The sequence below is a fragment of the Tursiops truncatus genome, chromosome 5 (assembly GCF_011762595.2).
Source record: "Tursiops truncatus isolate mTurTru1 chromosome 5, mTurTru1.mat.Y, whole genome shotgun sequence".
In the NCBI taxonomy this organism is placed as follows: Eukaryota; Metazoa; Chordata; class Mammalia; order Artiodactyla; family Delphinidae; genus Tursiops; species Tursiops truncatus.
Genome location: NC_047038.1, coordinates 26,410,322 through 26,436,392, shown reverse-complemented (window position 1 = coordinate 26,436,392; position 26,071 = coordinate 26,410,322). Strand labels below are relative to the sequence as shown.

The following is a 26,071-nucleotide window of genomic DNA, read 5'->3' as shown; positions in this document are numbered from 1 at the left end:
TTTATGGTGAAATAAATTAGAAAACACTATATAAAAATTTCCTTCTGTTAGAGATTTACAAGGCAAGCTAAGATTTTAAAAACTGTAAGAAAGTCTGCATAAATTGAACCCTTTAACCTTGTTTAACTCCACATATCCTGAACTCATTTTTCCTCAGAACTCTTTTTTAATGTAATAATAACTATCTTTTGAATTATAAGATACTATCTATTTTATGACACCTCATTAATTTATGTGCCACTGAGAGGAAAACACTGACAGTATGCCTTTGATTTTTAAGACCCATTTAAATATACAGTTGACAAAACACAAACTCAGGAAATAGTACTTAATCCTATATAATGAAACGGAGATATATATTCTAGAAATGAAATATTAAAATTTTTAAATATTAAATTATTTTTGTCCATTTTAGTAATTTTGGTAACAGTCTATCAATTCTTTTATAGATTTCCATGAACTGTGAGAAGCTATCCTCTGAATTCTGATATAAATGTATTTAATAGTATGCTGCCATACTGCCACGTACATTTCTTTAATCACAATTGTAACTTCACATATCACAGTTCTAGCCCTCTGTGATTTTTCGAGTGCAAACTATGAGACTTACAGGTAATATTAGGAGAGGGCACCTTAAAGAAAACTCCAGGGCCCATGGGAACCACATCAACCTGTCCTCACTGATCACCCATGATAAACTTCATTACAGTTCACGTTCCTTTAATCCTCCTCATGGCATTTGCATGCGTGAGTTTCAAATTCGATTTTTAACAATGCCAGATAGGACCCATATATTCATTTCTCTGTATCTCCCCACCAAGTCCACTTTGTATAAGAGTAGGGTCATTACAAATCTTATTTATTAACAAGAGAACACTTTTCTCCATGCAGTGGCCAAGTGGAAATATCTCTTATTTGCAAAATTCATATTATATTATTATGGTTGTTAGCAAATCATACCTTCATTTGCCTATTTGTAAAGATTTGTTAAAATGAATAATATAATTCTATATAGATGTTAAATCAGAAAAGCCACACAATCTGCTGGTGCTATAAAATGTCATTTTAATAATTAAGATACATAAATAAAGTGTTTATGACAGAAACAATAAAGTTGTCTCTCAATTCTGTACAAACGCTGAATTTCCAAGTAATTTGTAAGGAATATATTCATCTTATTACATTCAAAATAATGGTTGAACAATGATGATTATCATTTTTTTCTTTTTATATTCTATAAATTCATACACTATTAATTTATAGTATTACAGTGCTTGATAATCTTGATAATATGAAATAAAATTCTTCTAATGGTATGTAGAAAATAAAAATAAAATAATTAAAAGTCATCTGTATAACTATTTATGAAAACAAAATAATTAATATTTTTTCTGTAAAAATAAATTATGTACTTTATTCTGAAACATCATTCTATTAAAGTGTTTAGAGAATAGTTACATTCACGTTTTGGCAGTGTGCTCAAACTTTCTTATTTGCCATTCCCTTATGCATGATAAAGTGAGGTGCAAGCTGTTCACATGTGAGAAAAACAGCTTATTTTCACAGGAAAGGAAATGATATATGAAATAGAATTAATTAAAAAAACCCAAGTGCCCTATGATAGATATACAAAAATTCTCTAAGAAAAAAATGTTCTTCAAGGCCTTTGAGGTGATGCAACCTTTGACTACACTTCATCAAAGGTGGTTTTTAATCATGCTGCTCTGTAACTTCCATCAAAGTAGCATGTCCATCAATTGCAGGTTACAGTCCAATGTTATAATTTAAAGCATAGTGTTTGGTCAATTGACTGAAGCACAACAGCTGGACTCGTCACTGACCACCTTTTATAAAAGAGCAAGAGAAACAAACATCTCCTTTCTGCTCTAAGCATGGCTTCCAAAAGTAGCACCTTTGTCACTGAGCACAAGCTTTCCAGGTGGCAGAAGTCTCTGGAGTAGCACAACATGAAAACAGCGAGGCTGATGGCAGGAATCCTACTGAGCCAAAAACATGCTGGTTCACCTAGAAAACTGGTGAAAGACTAAGTACTGATTTAAGTTTAACCAGACAGGAAAAAATTTGTACCTATCCACGAGGAACACCCAATCGGCAATTTGTAAACGAACCCACTTTCTGCTGTTTCTTCTTTGTCTTACTTTTCTTCTGCTTTTTCTCAGTCTTATTTTTGCGTAACTTCTGTTTCTTGTTTTCCTCTTTATACCATGGTCCCCAGACTCCTCCATTGAGCCGAGGGTTACTTCTGGGGTCTTTGGGGGGGTATCTGACAGGCACCGCGGTCTTGTTGAACTGTGAGAGCCTCCGGAGGAGCTGCTTCACAACTCCGGGATACCTGTTAGAAAGGTCCACTCTCTCATAGGGGTCAGCTGTGATGTTGAACAGCCATACACTTTTGCCAGTTGACAACGTAATCCGTTCGTTGTGCCACCGGTTCGGCCCTAGGTTGCTGAACGACTGAGGGGGCACCCAGTCACTGTACCCGGGGTTCCCTGTGAGCAGTTTCCAGTGCTGTACTCTGATGGCCGACTGGATGGCAGTGTTCCAGATCCCATAGCCTGCCGCCCAGGAGCCATTTTTCGCCTTGGTATAAATGGGGTCGATGTTGTGCAAAATATCTATTCGGGGAGAACGAAGGCCTTCACTTATGGTCTCCCAGATGTCATAGCCATCCAGTTGAATGTCCTCATCAATTTGTCCTTCAGCCAGTGAAATCAGAGTGGGATACCAGTCAGTGATGTGCACAAGCTCCTTACACACCGTTCCCTTGTTTTTCAGAAGTGGACTGTGCACGAAGCCAACAGCCCGGATCCCCCCTTCCCAGTAGGTTCCTTTGCTACCTCTGAGGGGCCAGTTACTTCCTCCTGCTGTGGGCTGGCCGCCGTTATCTGAAGAGTATATGATAATGCTGTTGTTATAGAAACCATATGTCTTTAGAGCCAGGGTCACATTGTTGATTGCTTCGTCTAAGCAGGAAAGCATGGCAGCATACCTGCGCCTATTTATGTTGATAATGGACCTGTAGTGTTCAAAATACCTGCCAGGGGCTTGCAGTGGAGAGTGCACAGCTTGGTAGGCAATATATAAAAATAGAGGCTTTCTGGGGTCACGAGAAGCTAAGATTTGCTGCACTCTCTGAGTGTACATCTGTGTGGAGTATATGCCATTGTCGTAGTCCCAGGCAGCATTGTCATTTTCGTACAAGTCATAGCCACACATCCCGGGACTGTCACATTTGTAGTGTGTATAGTAATCTCCACTTCCCAAGAGGGAACCAAAAAAGGTATCAAATCCTCTCTTGGTGGGCATACATTCTTTTCTATAAAAACCCAAATGCCATTTTCCAACCATATGTGTTGAATATCCAACCTCTTTCAGCTTCTGAGGTAGGGTTGCATTGTCCAGAGGTAAGCAATTGGGCTGTGTAGGTCTTATGATAGAATGCTGAAGTCCGGTATGTATCTGATACCTTGACAAAAGAGTAAAAATTGTGTCAGTGCAGGATAAAAGATAGATTCCACATAAAACAATGATTCTTAAACAATGTTTCTATGAAGAGAAATGTTACCCCAAATAAAATATGACCAATTCAGTTTTCTACTGTTGCTCAAAAGTCCTACCCTAATTAGCTACATGTTTAACATTTGAAATGCATTTAAATCAATACTTTTGAAACTAAGGTTTCACCACCTATCTCAAAATCTTTTTAAAGTTCTTATAACAGAATTAATCTGAATAAACTTTAATCTTTTAATTAATTACATGACATAACAAACTAACATGAGAAAGGAAAGTATATAAATTTCAGAGTGTTTGTAACCAAGCAGGATCCTGTGGAGCCTTCTCAGGATAGACCCCACCTCCCAGCCCCCTCCCACCATGCCATGTCCTCTGCCTGCTTCTTGTTCTCAGAAAAACTTTAGCCTCCTAGGCCTTCCCCAAGTTCCAAAGAATAAATTTAATCAGAGAAGTGAGAAAATGTAGAAACAAAGGAAAACAGTCAAGCAAGACAAAATAGTAATAGTTTAGCCATTAAACAAAGTCAAGGACATTTAGTTCCTCCTCAAGGGCTAGAGATAATATTCTGAGCCATATCTTTGAACTATTTTGTCGATTCTGAAACCCCCACCAGGTGGGAGAAGTTAACTGAATGCTGCCCACAAGCACATAGACTCCAGGCTGGTTGGAACCAGAAGGTTGGAGATGTTGACTCCTGGTTACCTCACCACCAACCAATCAGAAGAATGTCTATGAGCTGATCACACACCCCATAACCGTCTCCCTCACTGTGTCTTTAAAAACCTTTCCCTGAAAGCCATTTCAGGGTCTTTTGAGCACTAGCTGCCTAGACTCCTTGCTTGGGGACTGCAATAAATGCTGCACTTTCCTTCACCACAACCCGGTGGCAGTAGACTGGCTTTACTGGGCGCTGCGCACAGGTGAGTGGACTCAAGTTTGCTTTGGTAACACGCTGTTGTTATTGTTGTTGTTGTTTTTGGTCTAAGGACCTCACATTAGTTCCTAAATCATTTTCTGAAATAATTTCCAGCTGAGTAGGAAGAACTAAACATTCATGCAAAAATTATACAAAAATCTCCTGTTTGATTGTCAAAACCTGTTAAATCTCTGTAACGAGAAAGAAAATATTTCTGACTCACAATACACTATTGTTGAAAAGCCATTTTAGGTAAATCTTTTAGCTAATGCTACAGAAGAATTACATTTTTCCAAAAACAGCAGGAAATGAATCCTTTCATATGTTTCCCACAGTGTCTCCTTTTTAAGAAAATTATATTCACTTACAATGTAGTCTAAGAAAACAAGGTAACTCTTTCTATACATTAAAATTAAGCAGTTGTTAATTTCTGGTATTGTTCTCTTCCCAAGGATATTTTGCCAAGGGACTTTTTTCCAGAGAATGGTATGAATTTTCAATTGGGTCAAGATGTACCCATTAGTTCATGCCATTTTAAAAGTGATTAATATCTATAGTTATTACATAAGTTTAAAAAGACTTTTTAAATAGGAACTATAGAGATTCTGAGAAAATGAAGTTTTTAGAGTGTTAGTGTAAAAGTAAAAATATTCTTGGAATCAAATTACAAAGAGTAATACTGAGATCAAAAAGAATTTTTTTTTCCAAATCGATTGAACCTGAAAGGTCAATGTATCACACATGTCTTTGGTGAATAGTTCAATGTATTTTCAAATGTTCAAATGATAGTATAATGCAACTGTGAGTTCTTTCAAAGTGTCAAGAGCAGTAACAGGCTGATGGTTTCATAGAAGTTGTAGGGATGTCCGGTCACTAACACAAGGCAGCATTCATATGGGTCCTGTCTACACAGCTGATCATTTAGCTGTCAAAGTTCACAATTAACACACTTGTGGTAATTTAAGTAATAAATTGCCAAAGAAATAAGCTTTTCATATGTATTATTTAGCACTAAATTCATAAAGTGTTATTGCTCTTGATAATTATTGATTCAGTTCAGGATCATTCACTTCTGAAACCACTAATTTTTGTATAAGCACATGACAAATTGGTAACGCCTATCAATATAAATATTGAGGATATTTAAAAAGGAGAAATCTGTATGATGTAAGAATTTGAGGGAGGATTTGTGGGCATGGGTTACTAACTAATTACCTTATGCAGAAAATGTACTTGGCCAGAAATCTATTCAAGTAATTGAACAGGTAACCAACTAAAGTCTTTCTAATTAAATTGGGCATTTTTGCACCTAGTACTAAAGGCAAAGGGAATTTCAAAAGGGAGGCTTTTGAAATTGTAAAATAGAGAAAGTGTTCATACAAAAAGAGTACGAAAGAAGAGGGCTGCTGCTTTCAGAAGATGGTACAGTGTTAGCAGATAAATAAGAGAGTTCAGCGCTATTAATCAGCAATGTGGTTTCTGTCTTCTCCAGAATAGAATGGTTTTCATATTGCAAAATTTAGAATCAACAATATAAAGGTTGGCAGCAGTTCCAAACAGAAGAGAGCTTTTCAGGGCAGCTCCTGCTTAAATGAGTTCAACCCTGTAGGGCCAAATAGGAGGGAGTATGAGGTAAAATTGGAGACAAGGGTTAAGGGTATAGGTTTTGGGGCCAGACATAACTGGGTTTGAATTTGCTCCACTGCGAATTAGCTGTGTGACTTTGGGCAGTACTTATCCCCTCTGATCCTCAGCTTCCTCATTTGTAAAATAGGGATAATAATACATATTGGGTTGTTGTAGCATCAAAAGAGAGCACAGAGTCTGGTAAGGAGAGTACATTCAGTAAATGATAGCTTTTATTATTATTATCCCAGAGTTCTGAATCATATGTTACTAACATATTTCTTTAAAGTTTTATAATTTATAGGCCTTATTTCACATGCATTATTGCATTTAGTCCTCATTACAACAGTGAGAAGTAGGATTCTTTACGTTCATTTTATAGATGGAAGATAGAGACATAGAGATGTCCCCCAACTCCCCAACCTGCCCCCAGGCTGTGAAACATGTTCCTGAACAACAAGGGCTAAGCCTGATGCTTTCTCTAGTCTCTTTAAGAGTTAATTCCACTACTTCTTGAAAAATCAAGGAGCAGAGGAAAGATGCCACGTCAGTCTTGAGAAGTGAATCTGTTCTAACTTTCTAATTAAAGATAGGAAGAATTTATAAACCAAATAGTGAGGCTTATGCTGACCTCCCCAAATTTTGAGAACTTTTTAAGTAGATAATTTGTGAGCATTAAACAAACAAACAAATTAGGTAGGATCAAAAGAAAAGTCCTGCCAAGTTAGCTTCATTTTCTTTTTTAAAAAAGGATCAGAATTAGGAAAATAGCTTAGGAAAATGATAGGCATTTGAAAAGGCTGCCCATGATTCTTTTCTTATAAAATAACAGAAAATCAACTGTATGACAGCACTATATATTTGTGATAAGAATGATAATCTTACACTTTCATACCAGTTAATTGCATACAGAAACTTTTCATTTACATGATATTCTCTGGCTTCTACAACAGTGTGGAGCAGGCAGGCGGGCTCCATTTATTAGTTCCATCTAACAACAACAATAACAACAATAAAAGGACACTGAAACTCAGAGTAATTTAGTGGCTTTCCCAAGTTTTACAGCTGTAAGTCTTGGGTTCTATACTGGAATCCAGATTTTTGGCTTTGGAGACTCACATTGTACACTCACAGCTAACTGAACAGTTAGACCCATGTAAAGTTTGGGTTAATTTATTTGCATTAATCTTCAGTATTTATTCATTTCCGTAGTTAAGTTATATTACTGAGTTTATAACATGTGCTAAGAATTAAGTTTTTGTTTTGTTCTGTTTCTCCCCCTGGCCCCAGAGCTGTTATATTACAAAGTGGGTTGTAAGTAAAGATCCTACTGGCAATGAGGGTGACATGAAGCTAAGAGTTCTCTGAACCCTGGGATCAGACGGAGATGGTGCTGTCAGTCATGAAGAGCAGCATGCTAAAAATGCTAAGAAAATTTTTTCTTTCAGGAAGGAGATGGTTGGGCTCTAGGGAAGATCTTGATAGAGTTTTTGGCTTGTCAGTGACATTGACTTGGCAGCAGCAACTAGCTGGAAGACTAATCAGATAATTCTTCAAAATAAACTAAAAAATAGTATATTAATTAATATTAATTGATTAACTGGTTGAGAATCCCCGATCTGGAAAGAAGTTTCTGGAGCAGCACAACTGGGCCCTTTCTTTGGCTTCAACTCATTGATTATTATTATCCACGACTTGAATAAAGAAATAGAAGACATGATTATTATGTAAGAGGAATAGTTAAAAGCGGCATAATGAAGATTCAAAGTAATCTAAATGACCTGAAATGTTGTTGAAACAGATGATAAAATGTACATAGAAAGTTAAAGAAGGGCTTAAAGACTGAAAGGGAATATGTCAAAAAGACGTAGAAACCTGAATTAAGGGGCTCTTAACTGGCCAAATCTGGGACAAGGCAAGCATCAAAATAAACAGTAATAAATTACACCCGCTGAATAAAATAGGAGACCCTGAGTCCATACTAATATAAGTAAATAAGTAAATGGGAAAAGTTTGGTATGCAATGGGATATTGATAGAGTCTCAAAGTACCTCCCCACAAAACACTTATTAATTATATATATGGAAAAGAGTAACCACACACTGGAAGTGCTTGATAAACACCATATTAATCAAGTGATCATAGTTAGCATCATCAGTAATCAGGATAAATCGACATCATGTGCCACCAGATAGGATGCAATGAGAATATAGCATTGTTTCTACAGTGTTCCACCCTAAGGTACACAATCTGAATCTAATTCTCAGTAAATATCAGGCAAAACTAAACTGAGGGACATTCTACAAAATAACTGACCTAAAATCTTCAGAAGTATCAAGGTTATATAAGTCAAAGAAGGACTGAGGAACTCTTCCAATTTGAAAGAGACTAAGGAGACATGAATAAATGTAATAACGCGATTCTGAATTGGAATGGTTACAATAAAGGACATACTTTGAGGACTAAATAGGAATAATAATGTTCTCCTGTTTTTGATAGTTCTTTTGTGGCTAATGTAGGAAAATATCTTTGTAGGACATACACACTAAAGTATTGGAGATGATGGGGCATCAGGTTGGCAACTAACTCTCAAATGGTTCAGGAAAAAATGTTATTTGTGCTGTACTTGAATTTTTTCTGTAGGTATAAGATAGTTTCAAAATTTTAAAAAAATGTGTAAGAAAATCTAAATGGGTTAAACGAAAGGCACTACATGTTATTTAAAAAAATCAACTCTTTACATGTTAGTTATATAAGACTATGTAAATAGATGTGGGAAGTTGGATCTATCAGACTATGAATTTAATAAAAAGCAAAAAAGAAAAATAAGAGCTAAAATATATACACTGTACTAATTTATAAACATTATAGAAACTTATACAAAAATAGAAATTAAGACAGATGAGATAAAAATAAATATAAATAGAACTTCTGGTATTTCTTCTTACATTCTAATGAATCATCTTGTGTTGTCCTAGGGTGTCAGGACTACAATTTGTAGATCGTTGGTATAGGAAGGAGATTGTAGGGAGATGAAAATCGAAGCACAGAGGTTTTTTTTTTAAGGCTATTAAAGTAGTTTGGGTCAAAGATGATGGTGGCTTGGACTACCATCTAGTGGCAGTAAAAATGGAAGTAAGTGGATGGATCAAATGTATACTTTGGACTTAGAACTGATAGGACAATTTCAATGAGGGGAGGGAGGATAATGAGAGAGGAAAGGGAAGAAAATAATGACTTATAGATTTGTGGCTTTCATCATTCGGTGAATAGCAGATGGACCAGCTGGTCTCTGTTTTATTCCAAAGTATATAATTGGGACTAATGGGTAACATTACAAGGAGGCAGATTTCAATTCAATGCAAAAAAAAAAAAAAAAAAAAAAAAAAAAAATTCTAAAAAAGAAAAGAAACAAAGACCACAAAAAAATAGGTTAGATGATCATCTACCAAAGATTCTGTAAAAGATATACCTGAATTGGAAAAGAAGTACTAAATGACCTCTAAGGTTCCTTCTATAAAAATTCATGTGTCAAGGACTATAGCTTGGTGTTTCCATAAAGAACTCCATACGACCTCAGAGCAGCTTTACAAAACCAAGTTTATAATATTTATGTACAAGTATTTGATAAACAGGTTTCCACAATGCATCAACATATATTTAACTTCTTTCTTTGATAATGTAAAGTTAGATTAAAAAATAGGTTTTTCACATAATGCATTCTGAATACATACTGTAATCATGTTTGCTAAAAAATAAACTAATTTTGAAATTTAGTGGATTTTTTTGGTCTCCATCTGGCTACCATGTGAAGAAAATTCCATATGAACAACAGTAAAACTAGAGTTGATGCCAAATCTGCTTAAAACAATAGCTATCATTCTCACTTTCTGGCCAGCTTACAAGAAAAAAGCTAAGTGAGCCTTTCAGCTTGGCATTAGAACATGTGAAGAGTTTTGTAATCTTTTAAAATATTAATTTATATTACTGAGTGCTGGCAGTGGCGGTAGTTTTTGAATTCTCCTTTTTCTAATAATATCTAATACAATATTATTATTTTAATCCAATTACATATTTAATGTATCCCTGTAAGTACAAACACTTACAAGGATAAAAAATGAATCCTAATAGTTTCATTCAGGCTCTAAAATCCAGGATGGTTACAGGGTACAAAAGCAGCCAATAGTGCAGTAGAAACTGATAGTTTGAAGGGAAGGAAACAGGTATAACTGACTATAGTTTACGAATCAAATGTCATACAGATATTTATAAGTTAGAAATATATAACTTATTTTCCATATGCTGAAAGGAGTTCCTTTATTACTTTCTTCCAAAGACTTTTTTTTATCTCAAAGACTATAATTCTATTTGTAGGCCTTAATTTCATTATTTAGTACTTATATATTCTGGTGGGAGGTGGAGGTTGTGGAGGGTTGTCATACCAAGTCTATGCCAAGTTTTTCATCTCATGAACAAATATCCACTCATTTATGAGATGCAAACTAGGCATAGTTTAGAATGAATTACTTATTTAACACTCTTTCATCCACCACGAGTCAGACACTGCTAGCTTTGGGGGGGTCACAAAGTTGAATAAGATGGGTTCTGCTCTCAAGGAACTCAGTCTATGTGAGATGCAGACGACAATCAGAGGATTATCACGACAGGAATAAATGCTACAGCAAAGACAACCACAGCCTTCTCTGAGTGCTCATAGCAGGATCAGGAAATGCTCTCAGAAGGGACCATGTTAGATGTGAATGCATTCACAGGAGTATCTGGGTGAATCTGGGAAAAGGACAGACATTTCAAACACTTGCAACAACATGGACAAAAGCAAAGTCACAGGGGAACACGAATCAGAGATGATTCTTGAGGGAGGAGGAGCCATCCAGGTAAAGGGCTGAAAGGAAGGCAAAGAGCATTTCAGTAAGGAGTGGAATGTTCAAATACAGAAAGGGAGAGAGAGTTTGGCCCTCTGTGGATCAACAGTTCAGAACACAGATTCAGACATATCTTGACGAGAGATGAGAGTATATAGACAAGTAGGTGCCAAATTACAGAGAGCTGTATTACAGCCTACAGCTGTACTAAGGTTTTTGTACTTAATGTAGAGCTCACAGGAAGCCACAGAAATGCTTTTGAAAAAAGAATAACATAATAAGTTTTGCATTAGAGAAAGCACTCTGGCTGTAGTGTGAAGAATGCATTGGAATGGAACAGGACTTAGGCAAGGGGATTTGCCCTAATCTAAGAGATAAATGTTGATAGTCAAAACTGAGATGGGTGACAGTAAGGATGAGAGAAGGGGATTAGAGATTATAAAGAGGGACATTTAATAGGGTTACAGACTGTAGGTGAAGAGCATGGGACAGAGAAATGTTGAGAATGAGGCCAGAATGTCTGGTCTGGGTGGCTGAGTAAAAGGAGGCTTCTTGCACTAAGAAATTCAGGAAGAGGAAAAGGGATGAGTGGGAAGACAATGAATCCTGCTCTGCATTAAGCTGGAGGCACCTGTGAGATACCCATCAGGAGGTGTACAGGATGACATAACATAAAGATCTGAGACTACTTAGCATATAGGTGGTATGTGAATTCACGGGAGCACATGACACTATCTACAGACAGAATGGAGACTGAGGGCCAAGGAAATAATACCATCATCTAGAAGAAAAGCAAGGAGCATCAGCGAAAGAGTCTGAGATGAAACAGCTATTGTGTGAACTAGAGCAGTGGAGGGGAGTTATACAGGGTGGCCTGTATCCCATACTGTGAAGGAGCCAAAGAAGGTGAGAACTGAACAGTGTCAACTGGATTTCACAACAAGCACATGGGAACTGATAAACAATATTTTAGTAGAACGGTGTGGGAAGAAGCCCAGACTTTTGTAAGTTGAGACATGATTGGAAAGTGAAAATGTATAGATGGTGAGCATAGACTACTTCAAGACTATAAATGGAAAAAGAAAATAAAAAAGGAGTATAGTGGGGCTCTAAGCGCTGATGCGGAAAAGTGCTTATGATGTATTGCTGCCTGGAAGGACATCTGGCTATGGCAGAATATCTTATTTATTATTAGCTCTTTATAATAAAAAATGTAAAGTCCCATAAGGGCAGGGACTAGTCACTGCTGTATCCACACCCCCTAAAACAATATTTGGCTCATTATAGGACATCAATAAATATTTTTTAAATGAATGAATGAATAAATGTGAGTGTGCATGTATTCGCTGAGAGAGAAAGAGAAAGAAAAAAATGTAAAGATATACACCAAACCCTTGGACATGATTATTTTCAGGGGAATAACAATTGTGGGAGAAGAGGAAGCTTTCACTTTCTGTTATATAAATTTATATATAGATGAAATTTAGATGAATGGGTTTCAAAATAGCTAGCTTATTCTACTCAGACTAATTGTTAATACGGGATTAATTTTACCAAGGCAATTTGTTAGCAATTTAAAATAAAAAAACAAATCTAAATGCCAACAGAATGAAAAAACTCATTCATCTTATCAAGGAACGTTCTTTCTAGTAAGGACGTCTACTCGGAAGATTACCTTTAGACCAGAAGAAAGGGGATGGAATGTGCTAAATTAATTCTGTAATTATCCCCTAAAAGCCAGAGAAAATGTCTCCTTTCACTAAATAAACAAAAGGATAGATAACTTGTCACATAATTTTAAAAATTCCTACCTTTGAATGGTCTTTGCTGGTCATCGGAGGCTGCTGTTTATCCTTGCAATTGCCTTTGTCATCCACAAAGATTTTGCTACACTGATTACAGTTTTCCTGGTCTCATAAGAAACATGGCTGCAAATCACACGGTAAGTGGTTTCTTTCTGAAAACATTCTATTTACTCTCATCTATAGTGTGTGTAAATTCTTGGTAGTTTCCATCAAAAAATAAGTTTAGTCCCTAACCAGAGGGACTTTGCCATGACCCCCTTTTTCCATGTTATCTTTTGGAAGTATTCCTTTTAAAGACCCGGACTTTCTACACTCCATTTATTTAAACAAAATAAAGTTTAATACATAAATTAAAGACTACCAAACATCTATCTAAATGAACATTCACTTATATAGTTAACTGATTCCTCATCTATAAAATTATTTACAGAGTAAAATTTAAGAGGGAACTCCAGAGGTGCATTTAAAATGATTTAACTTAGACTTTTTCAAGGACACATGTATTCCAAAAAGCAAAGTGTACCCATACTGCCAAAATAAAATTTCTACTTTTCTTGCTATTTTTACTACTACCACAGAGTATTATTAAATCAATTTAGAAAAATTTTGATTTATCTCTTCTATTCTAAACAGAAAATGTGCTTTGAGGTGTAGAACAGAGAGCAGCTTAAATATTAAACCACATTTCACATTACCAACTTTGCCCTGAGACAGGATGTGTTACGAAAAATATTCTTAGCTAATATTCTATTGATATTAGTTAAAATTATCAATGTAAAGTGCAGATTCCTTAGGAAAAAATTCTTTAAATTTTTTTGAAAATACAATCTATTCATTTTCCTCTGTATGCATCAGTCCATCATTTATTTAATTCCCCTAGAAATAGGACTGCCATATTTTCAAATGGTGGAAAAGTCCAATGTTTTCTTTGTAGTTCTGACTTTGAAGAAAAAAAAATTATGAAGAGCTTGACGTTTCTGTTCACCAGGTGTCTTCTCTAGAAATTAGCCCAACAAAAAAGTGGTAACATTCTTGCATTCTTGAGCAGGATTATCTCCTCCTACCTGTCCTTAGGAATTCTCTTTCAAATAACTGAGTATCTTTGCACCTGAAATTAGCCACACATAAGTGAAAGTACTTTTTGTCAAACTCATGTGGAAGGCATCAGTGTCTTAGCTGCAAGCTATGTGAAAAGAAACTGAAACTCAACGGCTTAGTAGGGAAAATGATGGCAGTCTCCAGAAAAATTTACAAATTCAATTTAATAAAAATTACATTTATTAAGAACCTACAATATTCCAGGCACTGTACTGTGTGGGGAACACAAAAGATAGTAAGAATTTATGATAAATAAATCTATGGGGCATATTGTGATATACTAAGTATCAAAAGTAGAGAATAATTTTTATGTTTTAGGGAAAGTTGCAAAAAGAATATACTTGCTTATTCCTCAAGGCAGATGGCTATTACACTTTCAGTTAATTAGCATTACTTGTAAAGGAACTTTATAATTCTATGCTATAAAGCAGTTTCAACTAAAGATAATTATTGTGTAAAACTGTATTAATTGGTATGACTAAATTCTCAAGGCTAGAGCCATGCCTTTTCATGTAGGCATCATTAGAAATAGAACATAGGCACCAACTGACATGTATTAAATAATTTCTTTCCCAAAAGATAAATTCATGGCCTTCTAATCTATCTGTGACTTTGCCCTTCTATTGGTATCTTTTCTAAATTCTAATAGCGATGACAATTGATTCTGTCCTAAATACAGATATTGAACTATTTTAAATAGCTTAGAACTTATTATTAAAATGACAGTATTAATAAGCAACTAATGCTGGCAGATAAGAATGTGGAATTGATATTTTATATTCTGAGCTGTTGAACTATATAAGTAGTTAAATGAAAGAAATTTAGCAAATTTAAACGTATCCTTGTCCAAATCATTATCATAGATCATCTTTCTTCTACCCCATGTACAATAGCATAGTTACAACTGCCTTAATTTTTTTTTGCGGTACGCGGGCCTCTCACTGTTGTGGCCTCTCCCGTTGCGGAGCACAGGCTCTGGACGTGCAGGCTCAGCGACCATGGCTCACGGGCCCAGCCACTCCACGGCATGTGGGATCTTCCCGGACCGGGGCACGGACCTGTGTCCCCTGCATTGGCAGGTGGACTCTCAACCACTGCGCCACCAGGGAAGCTCACAACTGCCTTAATTTTATATAATAATTCTTTTCATTCAACTTTCTCCTTTATGTAGAAAAATACCCAGAGTATTTGTTAAATTATTCTTAAGAAGCTTTCGTATGTTTGAAATATTTCACAGTGATAATAATAATTTAAAAAACTGAAAATAAAAAAGAGAACTAAATATGCCCTGAAGATCCCTCCACAGGACTTTTTTTTTCTTTTTTAGTTGGGGTTATATGAAATAAAATACAGAAGACATATTGTAAATTGTAAAATTCTATACAAATGCTAGTTATAACTATTTATTACTACATCTTCTCTCTTCTGTGCCCTTCCCATCCATCATCTCTTTAACTCCATGTCTTTCTCCTACTGCTCTGTTGTGTGCAAGTGATGAAACCAAAACCAAAGTGAAACAAAACATAATGCCATCACTTGGGACTAGTGAATTAGTGTCTTGCCCATTGTCTTTCTTCCTGGCAGTCAGATTGGAATTTCCAGTTGTCAAACTGAAGCTTATGCCATGCAATTGCTTTTTTCCCCTTTTACGTGTCAGTTTACTTACATGTCTGTGGAGGAATGCAAAGAAATAACACATTGATCTATAGGGAGACCCATGCCAAGTACTCAGCTTTATTTAAAAAAAATAAATGTTCTGAATGAAGACGGTTTGTAAAAAGAAGGATAGGCATTGAATCTATAGGAATATTTATGGTATGCTGAGCTGTAATGACATATTAGCAGAACCCACCTGATCTCTTTGTTGCCTGAGTCATACTTTCCAGTATTAATATATGGATCTTGTTATATTTCAGACATGGAAATAAACTTGTTCCCCAAAACTTTCTTTGGAGTGCTTTAATATTATTAAGTGATGCTTATTTTGTCTACCAGAGGGAAGATTTGACAAATAAATCTCAGCTGTGCTATTCCATCCAATTTTTTTCTTATTCTTTACTCATACCATAACAGATAGGTTTCCAAAATATCACACAGATACTGCACCTATGACCCTGGGAAAGCATACTCACTACTGATCATAGGTTTCTCAGCTGAATGTATCCTGGAAAGCTCCCAGAAAGTACCATTAAAAATTCATGGCAGTAAAATTTGTTCTTGAAGCTGCTGCTTCTCTTACTGCCCGTTGCCCACTTTCCTGTACCATCAGAAGGAATCATGTGTCCTGTTAAGCTATACCTGCCAACTCCTCTAAAAATTTGTGTTGCAAGAGCCAAAACTGTCACTCCCATGTTCTTGAATTTCTGTAATCCTGAAAAGCTGTTAAGTGTTGTTTTAGCTGTATTTCTACTAGGATCCAAAATACAGATTCTCAAAATTAGTTTAATGGTATTTTTATAGTAACATAAGGGAAAGTGCATGCAAACATGTATTGATTTGCTAAAAATTATATTCAGAACCTGAATTAATGTGGTTCTTAGAAGTCATATTCAGAAAAAATTATATTAGAAACAAGTTAAACATAGATCATTAATGACAATATAACTGGAGGCATACTAAGGGAATAATAAGTGATTTTGGCCTACTAACGGAGGACTGTGTGATCTCCCTTGGTAATTTACCAATTTATTATTAGAATGTTCAATATGTCATAAGATTATCAATAACTTTGCAATTCTATTACTTGTCCATGTTATTAGGGTTATTTTACTTTGAATTTACTATCTTGTAAAACAACAGAGCTGAAAACTAAAATGGCAAATTCACTTCAGAGAATCTCTGTGCATCAGTTTCCTCATTTCCATTTTTATGCCTCAGTTTACTCAGTTGCTTCAGTAACCTCAAAATGAAGTTAATATTAGCACCTTTCTCACTGAGTTATTATGAGGATTAAATGAGCTAATATATGCGAAGTGCTTAGAACAGTGTCCAGAACATAGAAACACAATAGAAAAAATTACAGAGTTCAATGGGGTTACTAGAGTTTTGCAGACAACACATTTTCCAACCTTTGGTTGTTGTCTGGTCTCACCTAACAATGAGTAAGAATCTCTAAATAACTACCACTTGACAAATTTTGGTATAGTAATCAAGAAGAGTATCACATGTATCTGAAAACACGACTCAAACACATCTCCCTTTTCCAGCTATATACCTTTATGAAGCTAAGTTTTCTTCACATACTTCAAACATAACAACAATGAAAATCCAATTATCTTCTATTAAGCTAGCCATTAAAGAGATAGTAAAATTAAAAATAATGCTAACCTTCTCACTATTTTTTAAAAAGAATATTGTTATAGTCATAAAAAGATCTTATTTATGTTAACATGTAATTGGTTTGTCATTTTTAAATAAATATTTTAAGAAATTCTCAAGTTTTAATGTCTATTATGGTAAAAACCAATAGTATTAACTCATATAAGCAAAAGTTCTTTGGAGTCCTCAGTGATTTTTAAGAGTGCAAAAGGGCCCTGAGGCCAAAATGTTTGAGAACCACTGATGTCTTAATATTCTCTGAATTACTCTGATTAAAATTTTCTGAATAGATATATAAATAATTACCAAATCTAAATAACAAATACTTCTATGAAATAGTATTTTGTGGTACAAAGAATATGAGATTAGGAGTAAAAATTCCAATACTGAATCCATTGTTAACTCTCCAGCAAAATGAAAAAATTATTTTTTAAAGTCAAAATAGTATGCCAATTCTGGCAAAATTCATGTCAGTGGTGAGAAATTTCTGTACTGCTTTCTTCAACTTCTGGAGTAGCCAGCTTTGGTTTTTACAAAAAGTAAAATAAATAAATAAAAGACTATTTTTCATATCTGGGTTGCACTGAAGCTGAAAGGTATATTGTCCTAGGGAAAGGTGAGATTTAGCTGAGAGCAAGGGCTCAGCTGTAGGAAGAGATGACCATGAGACTAGTAATTAACAGAAATCCTTGGGAAACCACGGGACTTGCCACAAAGAGATGAAATCAATTTTAGGTAAATGAAATCTCAAAGGAAAGGGTAAAGTCGAGCATTAACAAACAGGCATTGCCTAAGGTAAGTCAATTCTCTATGTAACCATGTATGCTTCTTCAAAATGGAACAATAATACTTACCTCACAGCATTATTAAAGACATTAAAATGAGTTAACGTAAGTAAAATGTCTATGTAAATTGTAAAGTGCTAAACAACGGTTAATGTTGATATTTTTAAAGTAACAAGTGGAGCCCTGGATCTGTCATCAGAACACATGGCTTTCAGGTCATGTTCCATCATTTGGATCCATCACTAACCCTTCCTAAACCTAACTTTCCCCTCCTGTATGAGGGGCAGGGACATGTTTGATTCTTGTGGGTTTGGGGAAGGGGTAGTTAGTGAGGGCGAGAGCCAGAGAGATGGTAGAAACCCGTTGCTATGCAACATGACCCCACGTTTTCAGAAAAGTCAGTAATGCCTCAGAAAATTATTGGGAATCTTGTGGCAAAAGGAGGGGGCAGAGGTTCATAGCTCAGTGTGACTAGAGGAGAAAGCTGAAGGATGGGCAGATGCAGGAATGTAGCCCGGAAAGCCAAAGAAATGATGGGAATGGCCTTGGCCAGCCCTGACTATGGAAGAGGGCTGTGAATCATGGTTAACTAAATCACTGTTCCAAATGATATCTGACTTTCACTTAATATGGTCAGAATTGTAACACATGCCTTTCTCTTCAGGTTGCTGTGAAAGTTCAATGAGATAATATGTATAGAGGCCCTTTAATACAAGTTTAGTAATCATTATTAAGTAAGATAGGAGCAAAACAGAGTCCTGTAGATCCCGCTCATAGATACAATCTGGGTGTTGAAATAGTTTTGTATCTAACAGGATTCATGCTCTGTAAAGTGAATATTGTGATGCTTTATTAAAGATTTCTAGTAGGAACTAGAAACATACTGTTCTATGGAAAGGAAGCACTTCCTTCTGTGTACTGAACACTTTGTTCCACACCCCTTTGAATTTTAAAAAAGAGGAAGTAACTTGATATTCCCTTGTATAAAAGCCAACAGCTAGTTTCTGAGAGTTAGAAAAAAATGATGCCACTATTCTGCCAAAGATCATAATTATTCTCTAGCTCTCATAACAGGGCAGTTTCAGTATGAACGAAAAGACTCCCATAGAATGTTCATGTTTACCTGAATGTCCAAATCTCATAAAACATTCTCTAGAAAAGTGTTCAGTAGCCATTAGGTACAGGTGAACAGACTTAAAGTACACATTTATAAAACAAGGCAGCAAGAATAAAAATTATCCAGGATCACTTCACAAAACCTCTGTACACTGTAGACTACTGATACATTTGCAGAAATGGGTTAGAATAACAATTGGTGATACACTTTAAGAACTATACTAGCCGACATCAGGAAAACCCTTCCACAAAACTGTAAAACTTCTTGTATGAAATAAGGAGTCTAGAATTAGGAAGTCTCCAGGGCCTTTCTGTTCTAGCAGTCTATGAATCAGTAACTTTTACTGGTAGTTAGAAGCTGGAAGATGAACTGAATTCTCCTAAAACGAAAACTTTAAGGAGAAAAATCATAAAGTATCTAGAGGTCTCTATGTCTCTTCAGAGGCACAGACTTAGGATCAAAGTCCACATCAAATGTAAGTCCATGTGGGACATGAGTTATGATGATGGCCTGTTTTTTTTTTGTTTGTTTGTTTGTTTTTGCGGTACGCGGGCCTCTCACTGTTGTGGACTCTCCCATTGCGGAGCACAGGCTCCGGATGCGCAGGCTCAGCGGCCATGGCTCACGGGACCAGCCGCTCCGCAGCATGTGGGATCTTCCCGGACCGGGGCACGAACCCGTGTCCCCTACATCAGCAGGCGGACTCTCAACCACTGCACCACCAGGGAAGCCCCGATGGCCTGTTTTGAATGCCTATTATGAGAAAGTCAATCTGTACTTAACGTACCTTAATCACCTTTCAGAATAAGAATGAAGTTAAACATTTTTTGAATAGTCCTGAGGTCCAGGATAACCACAAATGTCACATTCTCATTCTTGAACAATTTAATCTGGGCCACTGACAAGCTTAAGAAGGTATTCGATAAAAAGCAATGGCACCAATAATGATATCCTAGAGCATTAAATCTAGGGTTACTGCACGAAATGGGACGACTGGACTGTGTGGGCATTGTATGGAGTTGAATTCGACTCATCAAACAAAGAGAAAGAGCAGAATATTGTTTAAAATTCTCTGAAATAGGGACTTCCCTGGCAGTCCAGCAGTTAACACTCAGTGCTCCCAATGCAGGGGGCACAGGTTTGATCCCTGGTCCGGGAACTAAGATCTTGCATGCTGCATGGTGCAGCCAAAAATAAAATGATCTGAAATAGATGTACAGATACACATTTTTAAAGATCACAACTGTGAAACCACTGGGAAACCTGAGTGTAGAAAGAAAAATTATAAGCTTTAAACTTTGAGTTATCTTTGGTTACAATGAAAAGAAACTATAGAAAACCACGGTATTTGATGACAAGCCTTGAGAGAAAAGAATCTTGTTGACACAACTGCTTTGCAACTTCCATAAACAGTGCTGAGTATTACTCATTCCAGTAACAGAAGGAAGAGCACAAAGAACCAGGCTGTTAGGAGACTGGGGGTTGGGACGTGTGTGCAAAGGATTTAAGAAAGATGCTTTTAGTTTATAACACACTCTTCTTCTTATTATCTTGAATGACAGTTCCTGTGTTTAATTTTTTTTGTTTGTTTTAATTTATTTATTTATCTTTGGCTGTGTTGCTTCCCAGGCTTCCTCTAGTAGCGGAGAGCAGGGGCTGCTCTTCGTTGCGGAGCGCCGGCTTCTCATTGCGGTGGCTTCTCTTGTTGCAGGGCACAGGCTCTAGGCATGTGGGTTTCAGTAGTTGTGGCTTACCGGCTCTAGAGCGCAGGCTCAGTAGTTGTGGTTTAGTTGCTTAGTTGCTCTGTGGAATGTGGGATCTTCCCGGACCACGGCTTGAACCTGTGTCCCCTGCATTGGCAGGCGGATTCTCAACCACTGCACCACCAGGGAAGCCCTCCCGTGCTTAATGTTTATTGAGGGGGGCAAAGGTCCTCAGAGTTATTCACTTGAAACTACAAAATCTGTTTAATCTACCAGAAATGTAACTTTTAACCCAGAGGCTAGGTCAACCACAAAGCTTACTAAAAAGGCTTGCTCATCTAGGCTGTAAACAAAGCCACCAGCTAAGTGATTATTAACCCATCATTCTAGGAATAATCTCACCAGCCTTGTGTTAATTAAACTCACCACATGGCATAGCTTCTCTTCGTAGTCAGAAAGCTACAGTCACTTTGGTTCAGCTTTCCATTTCGCAAATCACTAAAATAAAGGCTGCCTCCAGCCACTTTTAATCCAAATGCAACATAAAATTTCATCTTCACAATAGCCACATGCAGATAGCCTGGTGGACAACAACCAGAAATGAGGTACCTTGGTGAAAAATTCAGGTGGACAACGAGTCTAAATATCAATGAATTCTCGGGCTTCCCTGGTGGCGCAGTGGTTGAGAGTCCGCCTGCCGATGCAGGGGACGCGGGTTTGTGTCCCGGTCCGGGAGGATCCCGCATGCCGTGGAGCGGCTGGGCCTGTGGGCCATGGCCGCTGAACCTGCGCGTCCGGAGCCTGTGCTCCGCAACAGGAGAGTCCACAACAGTGGGAGGCCCGCGTACCGCAAGAAAAAAAAAAATCAATGAATTCTCATATAGTTCTAAGAAAAAACCAAATAACAATCACTATGCTGTACAACGTGAACAGGGCAGATGTTTTCTTCCCTGTGATCCATCTTCCTCATTCAAATATGAAAGAGAGCAATGTAAACATTATAGTTTGTGAAGGAAGTAATGTCTACTACAGGGAAGAACACTTAAAAATGCAGGAAATATCTCTGTGTCTACTTCTCTTCCCAAGGTAGCCCTTTGCTTAAGTAAAATCTCATGACTTAGTCAAAGATGCTATGTTAGGAGAGTACTGAGCTGAAATCCTTGGTATGAAATTAAAAACCAGACCAAATCAAGTATTGTTATTCATTTTAAATAGTTCCAATTACTAAGAGTTTGTAATCAACGAAGAAATGTAATTTAACACTTACTTTTCATATTTGAAATGTAAATAGAAGGATTATTAACAAGTATTTTAATTATTCTTTTAGGATTAGCTATTGGTCCATGTTTAATTACGGCATGTGTTACATAGTATCATCCCATTAGCTCTATCGTTATGCTTTTTTTTTCAAATATATTAGATATGTTCTATAGTTGTGTGATGGAAGTAATGGTAGATTCAACTCCCCTCAATCACTGTGATATTTTCACTATGGGAAAATGATAATATTAGAGCAGTCTTCATACTTTTACTCAGATACTCTAGAAAACAAGAAAGTAGTTTGATAATAATTAGATAGCATCGAAGAATTTTAGAATACTCTGAAACAAGTAACATTAAATTAGAATGCTTTATCTGATGATTTATTAAACATGTTAGTTTTGTTTGATTTTATGAAAGTAATTCAATTTAGTACTGGTTAAATTCCTTTCCAGTGTACTCCATAGAATGATGTAATTTGTTGAACTGCGTACAAAAATGTTACGTGAACTATGTGATGATTAATTTTTGTGTCAACTTGACTAGGCCGTGCTACCCTGATATTTGGTCAAACTTTTTAAATATTTCTGTGAAAATATTTTTAGATGAGATTAACATTTAAATCACCAGACTGAGTGAAGCAGATTATCCTCCATAGTGGGTGGCATATTCCAATCAGTTGAAGGCCTTAATAGAAGAAGACTGACATCCTCTGAAGAAAGGGGAATTCTCCCAGTATACTGCCTTCGGACTTGAACTGGAGGGTCTATAGCCTGCTGGCTTATCCTGCAGATTTTTGGACTTGCCAAAATCCACAATCATATGAGCCCATTCCTTAAAATAAATCTCTGTCTCTGCAATTATTTATATTAAAAGTAATTAAGTTAAACTAAATTAAAATTCACTTTCTCATTTATATTAGCCACATTTCAAATTTTCAATAGTCACATATGGCTAGTGGCCACTATACTGGATAGCACAGATATAGAAAATTTCTATCATTGAATAAAAGTTCCATTGGACCACATTTCTCCAGAGTAAGGCTGTCTAGATTCAAATTTTACTTCCAGGGCTTATTACCAATGTGAACTTTGTGCATGTAGTTTCCTCATATGTAATATAATAGTAGTAGAATTTACCACCTAGGGTTGTTTTGAGAATTAAGTATTATAACTTACGTAAAGTACTTGGTTTTTTGTAAGTATTCGATAATTGTTAGATTTTACTGTTAGTAATAGTACCATAGTCCCCAATTCTAATAAAATGTACATTTTTCATAACTTAATTAAAAAATTGTTTAGTATTATATAATTAACTTATATATTTAATATATTGGATTCTCTACTATAATGTCATCTTATAATCAATAAAATATGAAATATATTCCCAGAGCAATGTATATATTTGAAATTTGCATATCAAAGTGATATAAAATTCTAAAAGCACCATAAGATATAAACTAGGCAGGAACACTGAGATGAATAGCTTGGAAGAAAGATAATTTGTTTTTATTTTATGTCATAACTATAAAACTTCAAATTTATGTCCCTATCCTTCATATTATGAAAGATTTCCAGCAAATATTTACTTGTCTGTTTAAAGATGGAAGACCCAGAGCTCTTTAGGTTTCTTCAGTTCTATAATTAACTTTCTCCTTCACTCCCCTCTCCTTCCTCCCTTCCCTCCCTCCCTTCCATCCCAAACAGTGTGCTGCTAAACAAAGGTGAACAAGATGTAGTGGCTTATCTCAAGGAGTTTACAGCCAAATAATAAAGGATAAGGTAAAGATCTAGGTAATTTCAATTCAGCGTGTTAAGTGCTTATATAGGAGTGATGACAGTGTGATATGGAAACTCAAAGGTTGGCATTTCAAGAAAGTTCAAAGAAATATTCCCTGGGGAAATATTTAAGCTGAGTTTCGAATATAGAATAGAAAGGCGAAGAGGGTAGGAAAAAAACCTTTCTAGCAGAGGTTAAATGATGTAAACAGGCACAATGGTGGAATTTTAAGTAGCTCAACATGGCAGGCAAGAGCCAGGGTTGAGGATGTTGGGAAGGGTTTTGTGTGGTTAAAGGATAGCTAAAACTAGCTAACTGGAATGTCACCTGATAGGACTTTGCCAGTAGAACTCTATAGTTTTCAAGATATTCTAGCTCTCAAGTTATAGCAAGAGAAAGTTCCTCTACTAAGGAATGCAGAACCATAAAGTTTCAAAATATTGAATGTGGGAGAGACAGGCAGAGAACCCAGGTGCTGTCCACAAAGGTCAGGACTAGGCAATGAGGGCACTGTACAATGGGGAAATGGAGCCCAGCTATAAGAGAGGGAAGTCCTGAAATAAAAGGTAAGAATGGCTTCCATTCAACAGGAGAATGAATGCAGTGGTTATGCCAACACAATAACATTCTATACCATACGAAAATTTGTATTTTAGGATAATAAATAATTTACTTGGTCTATGTACTTATGATGCCAGCTACCAAGTATATATTTCTTTTCTTTTTTTTTCTTTGCAGTACGCGGGCCTCTCACTGTTGTGGCCTCTCCCGTTGCGGAGCACAGGCTCCGGACGCGCAGGCTCAGCGGCCATGGCTCACGGGCCCAGCCGCTCCGCGGCATGTGGGATCCTCCCGGACCGGGGCACGAACCCGTGTCCCCTGCATCGGCAGGCGGACTCTCAACCACTGCGCCACCAGGGAAGCCCCTAAGTATATATTCCTAAGAAAAAGATCCATTTTCAATGCAGTGGCTGAAAACTCAAATACCACACTCTGAATCATGAAAACTTAAAAGTTAAATATCACCCAATTAAGTACCAACAATTAAATACTGCTCTTTAATGTAATTTTTCAACATGGTCCGCACATGTTTCTGAATCTACTAACTGTAGGCAGTAGAAGTATAAATAAATATGCATAAAAATAAAGACTGTCAATGGCTCAGCTTCCTTTGCTTTGGCCCAAATTCAATATATTTTGAGCAAGAGGAAAAATAATGAGTGAATTTTTCCTATTCATTAACAACTTTACTCTCCTCTTGGACCTAGCATGATCCAAGATTAAATGAAAAGAGGAGGCAAAAGCAATTAATGAGATAACCAAAGCAAAGAAGGGTAGAGAAGAAGGAGGCCAATTGAGCTATAAATGGAGTAGCCACTTTTTCCTCCTGCTCAGAAGAGAAGAAAGCCACCTTAAAGAAAGAATAGTTGTATTCTCCCCTATTCCATTCCTCATTTTATTTTGTTACTGAAATTAATTTAAAGTAAATGTATCCAATCAACGATTTTTCCCTGGTCATGATTAAAAATAATTTTTGGATTATTTTGGAATGGAAGAAGTTAAATATCTTTCTCCTTTGAGGAAGCTTTACATGTAAGCAAGGACTCATGTCAAGGGGTTCAGAATACCTGCAAGAAAAAAGTAATAACTGTAAGAACAAATAAACAAATAAAAATTAGAATAGAATCGAAAAGCAGGAAACATCTTGATTCAGGAGAAATTAAAATACAGTTTAATTGCTGAATCAAAATACACTGAAATGTAAACATAGGGGCAATGAGATTATTAATCTCAATCAGGAAAGAATGATGAGAATTAATAACAAACCAACAAACAAACCAAGACTGGAACTGAACAACACAGCCTCAAAAGCGGCAATGAGGAGAATCCACTTGAAGGTCAGAAGAAAAGGAAAGGATGCAAGAAATGAGAGAAAAAGAAAATAGCTCAGAGACGTCAACAATTTGCTATTACTTAGATAGCTGGCAATTATCTAATTTTCATTTTTAAGCAGGGGATTTAAGAGTGTAAATGTATCTTTAAATAATTAAAGCTGATGCATGGACCAGAAAATTGGTTCACTCAGCATACTAAGTCCCTGTCATAACCATGATAAAGCTAAATATTATTAGTGAAGCTTAGACTCTGGGCAACTGAAGGGAAATATGGGGAAAAGGATGTTATTAATAAGTCATATTATGTGAAAGTCCAGATTTTCCCCAAGAAGTTAATGACCAAACATAT

General features: G+C 36.3%; 1 protein-coding gene across 4 annotated transcripts in view; it reads right to left on the bottom strand.

Annotated features, from left to right (window-relative positions):
* Positions 1 to 1,045: 1,045 nt before the first annotated feature.
* The window catches only part of ARSJ (arylsulfatase family member J), a 71,686-nt gene continuing 46,660 nt past the window's right edge, over positions 1,046 to 26,071 (bottom strand). For all 4 annotated transcript variants that reach the window (XM_019927840.3, XM_033856733.2, XM_033856732.2 and 1 more), the window contains one exon: positions 1,046 to 3,487. In XM_019927840.3, the coding sequence (XP_019783399.1) occupies positions 2,089 to 3,487 (1,399 nt within the window). In that variant the 3' untranslated portion in view covers positions 1,046 to 2,088. The remainder of the gene's footprint in view (positions 3,488 to 26,071) is intronic.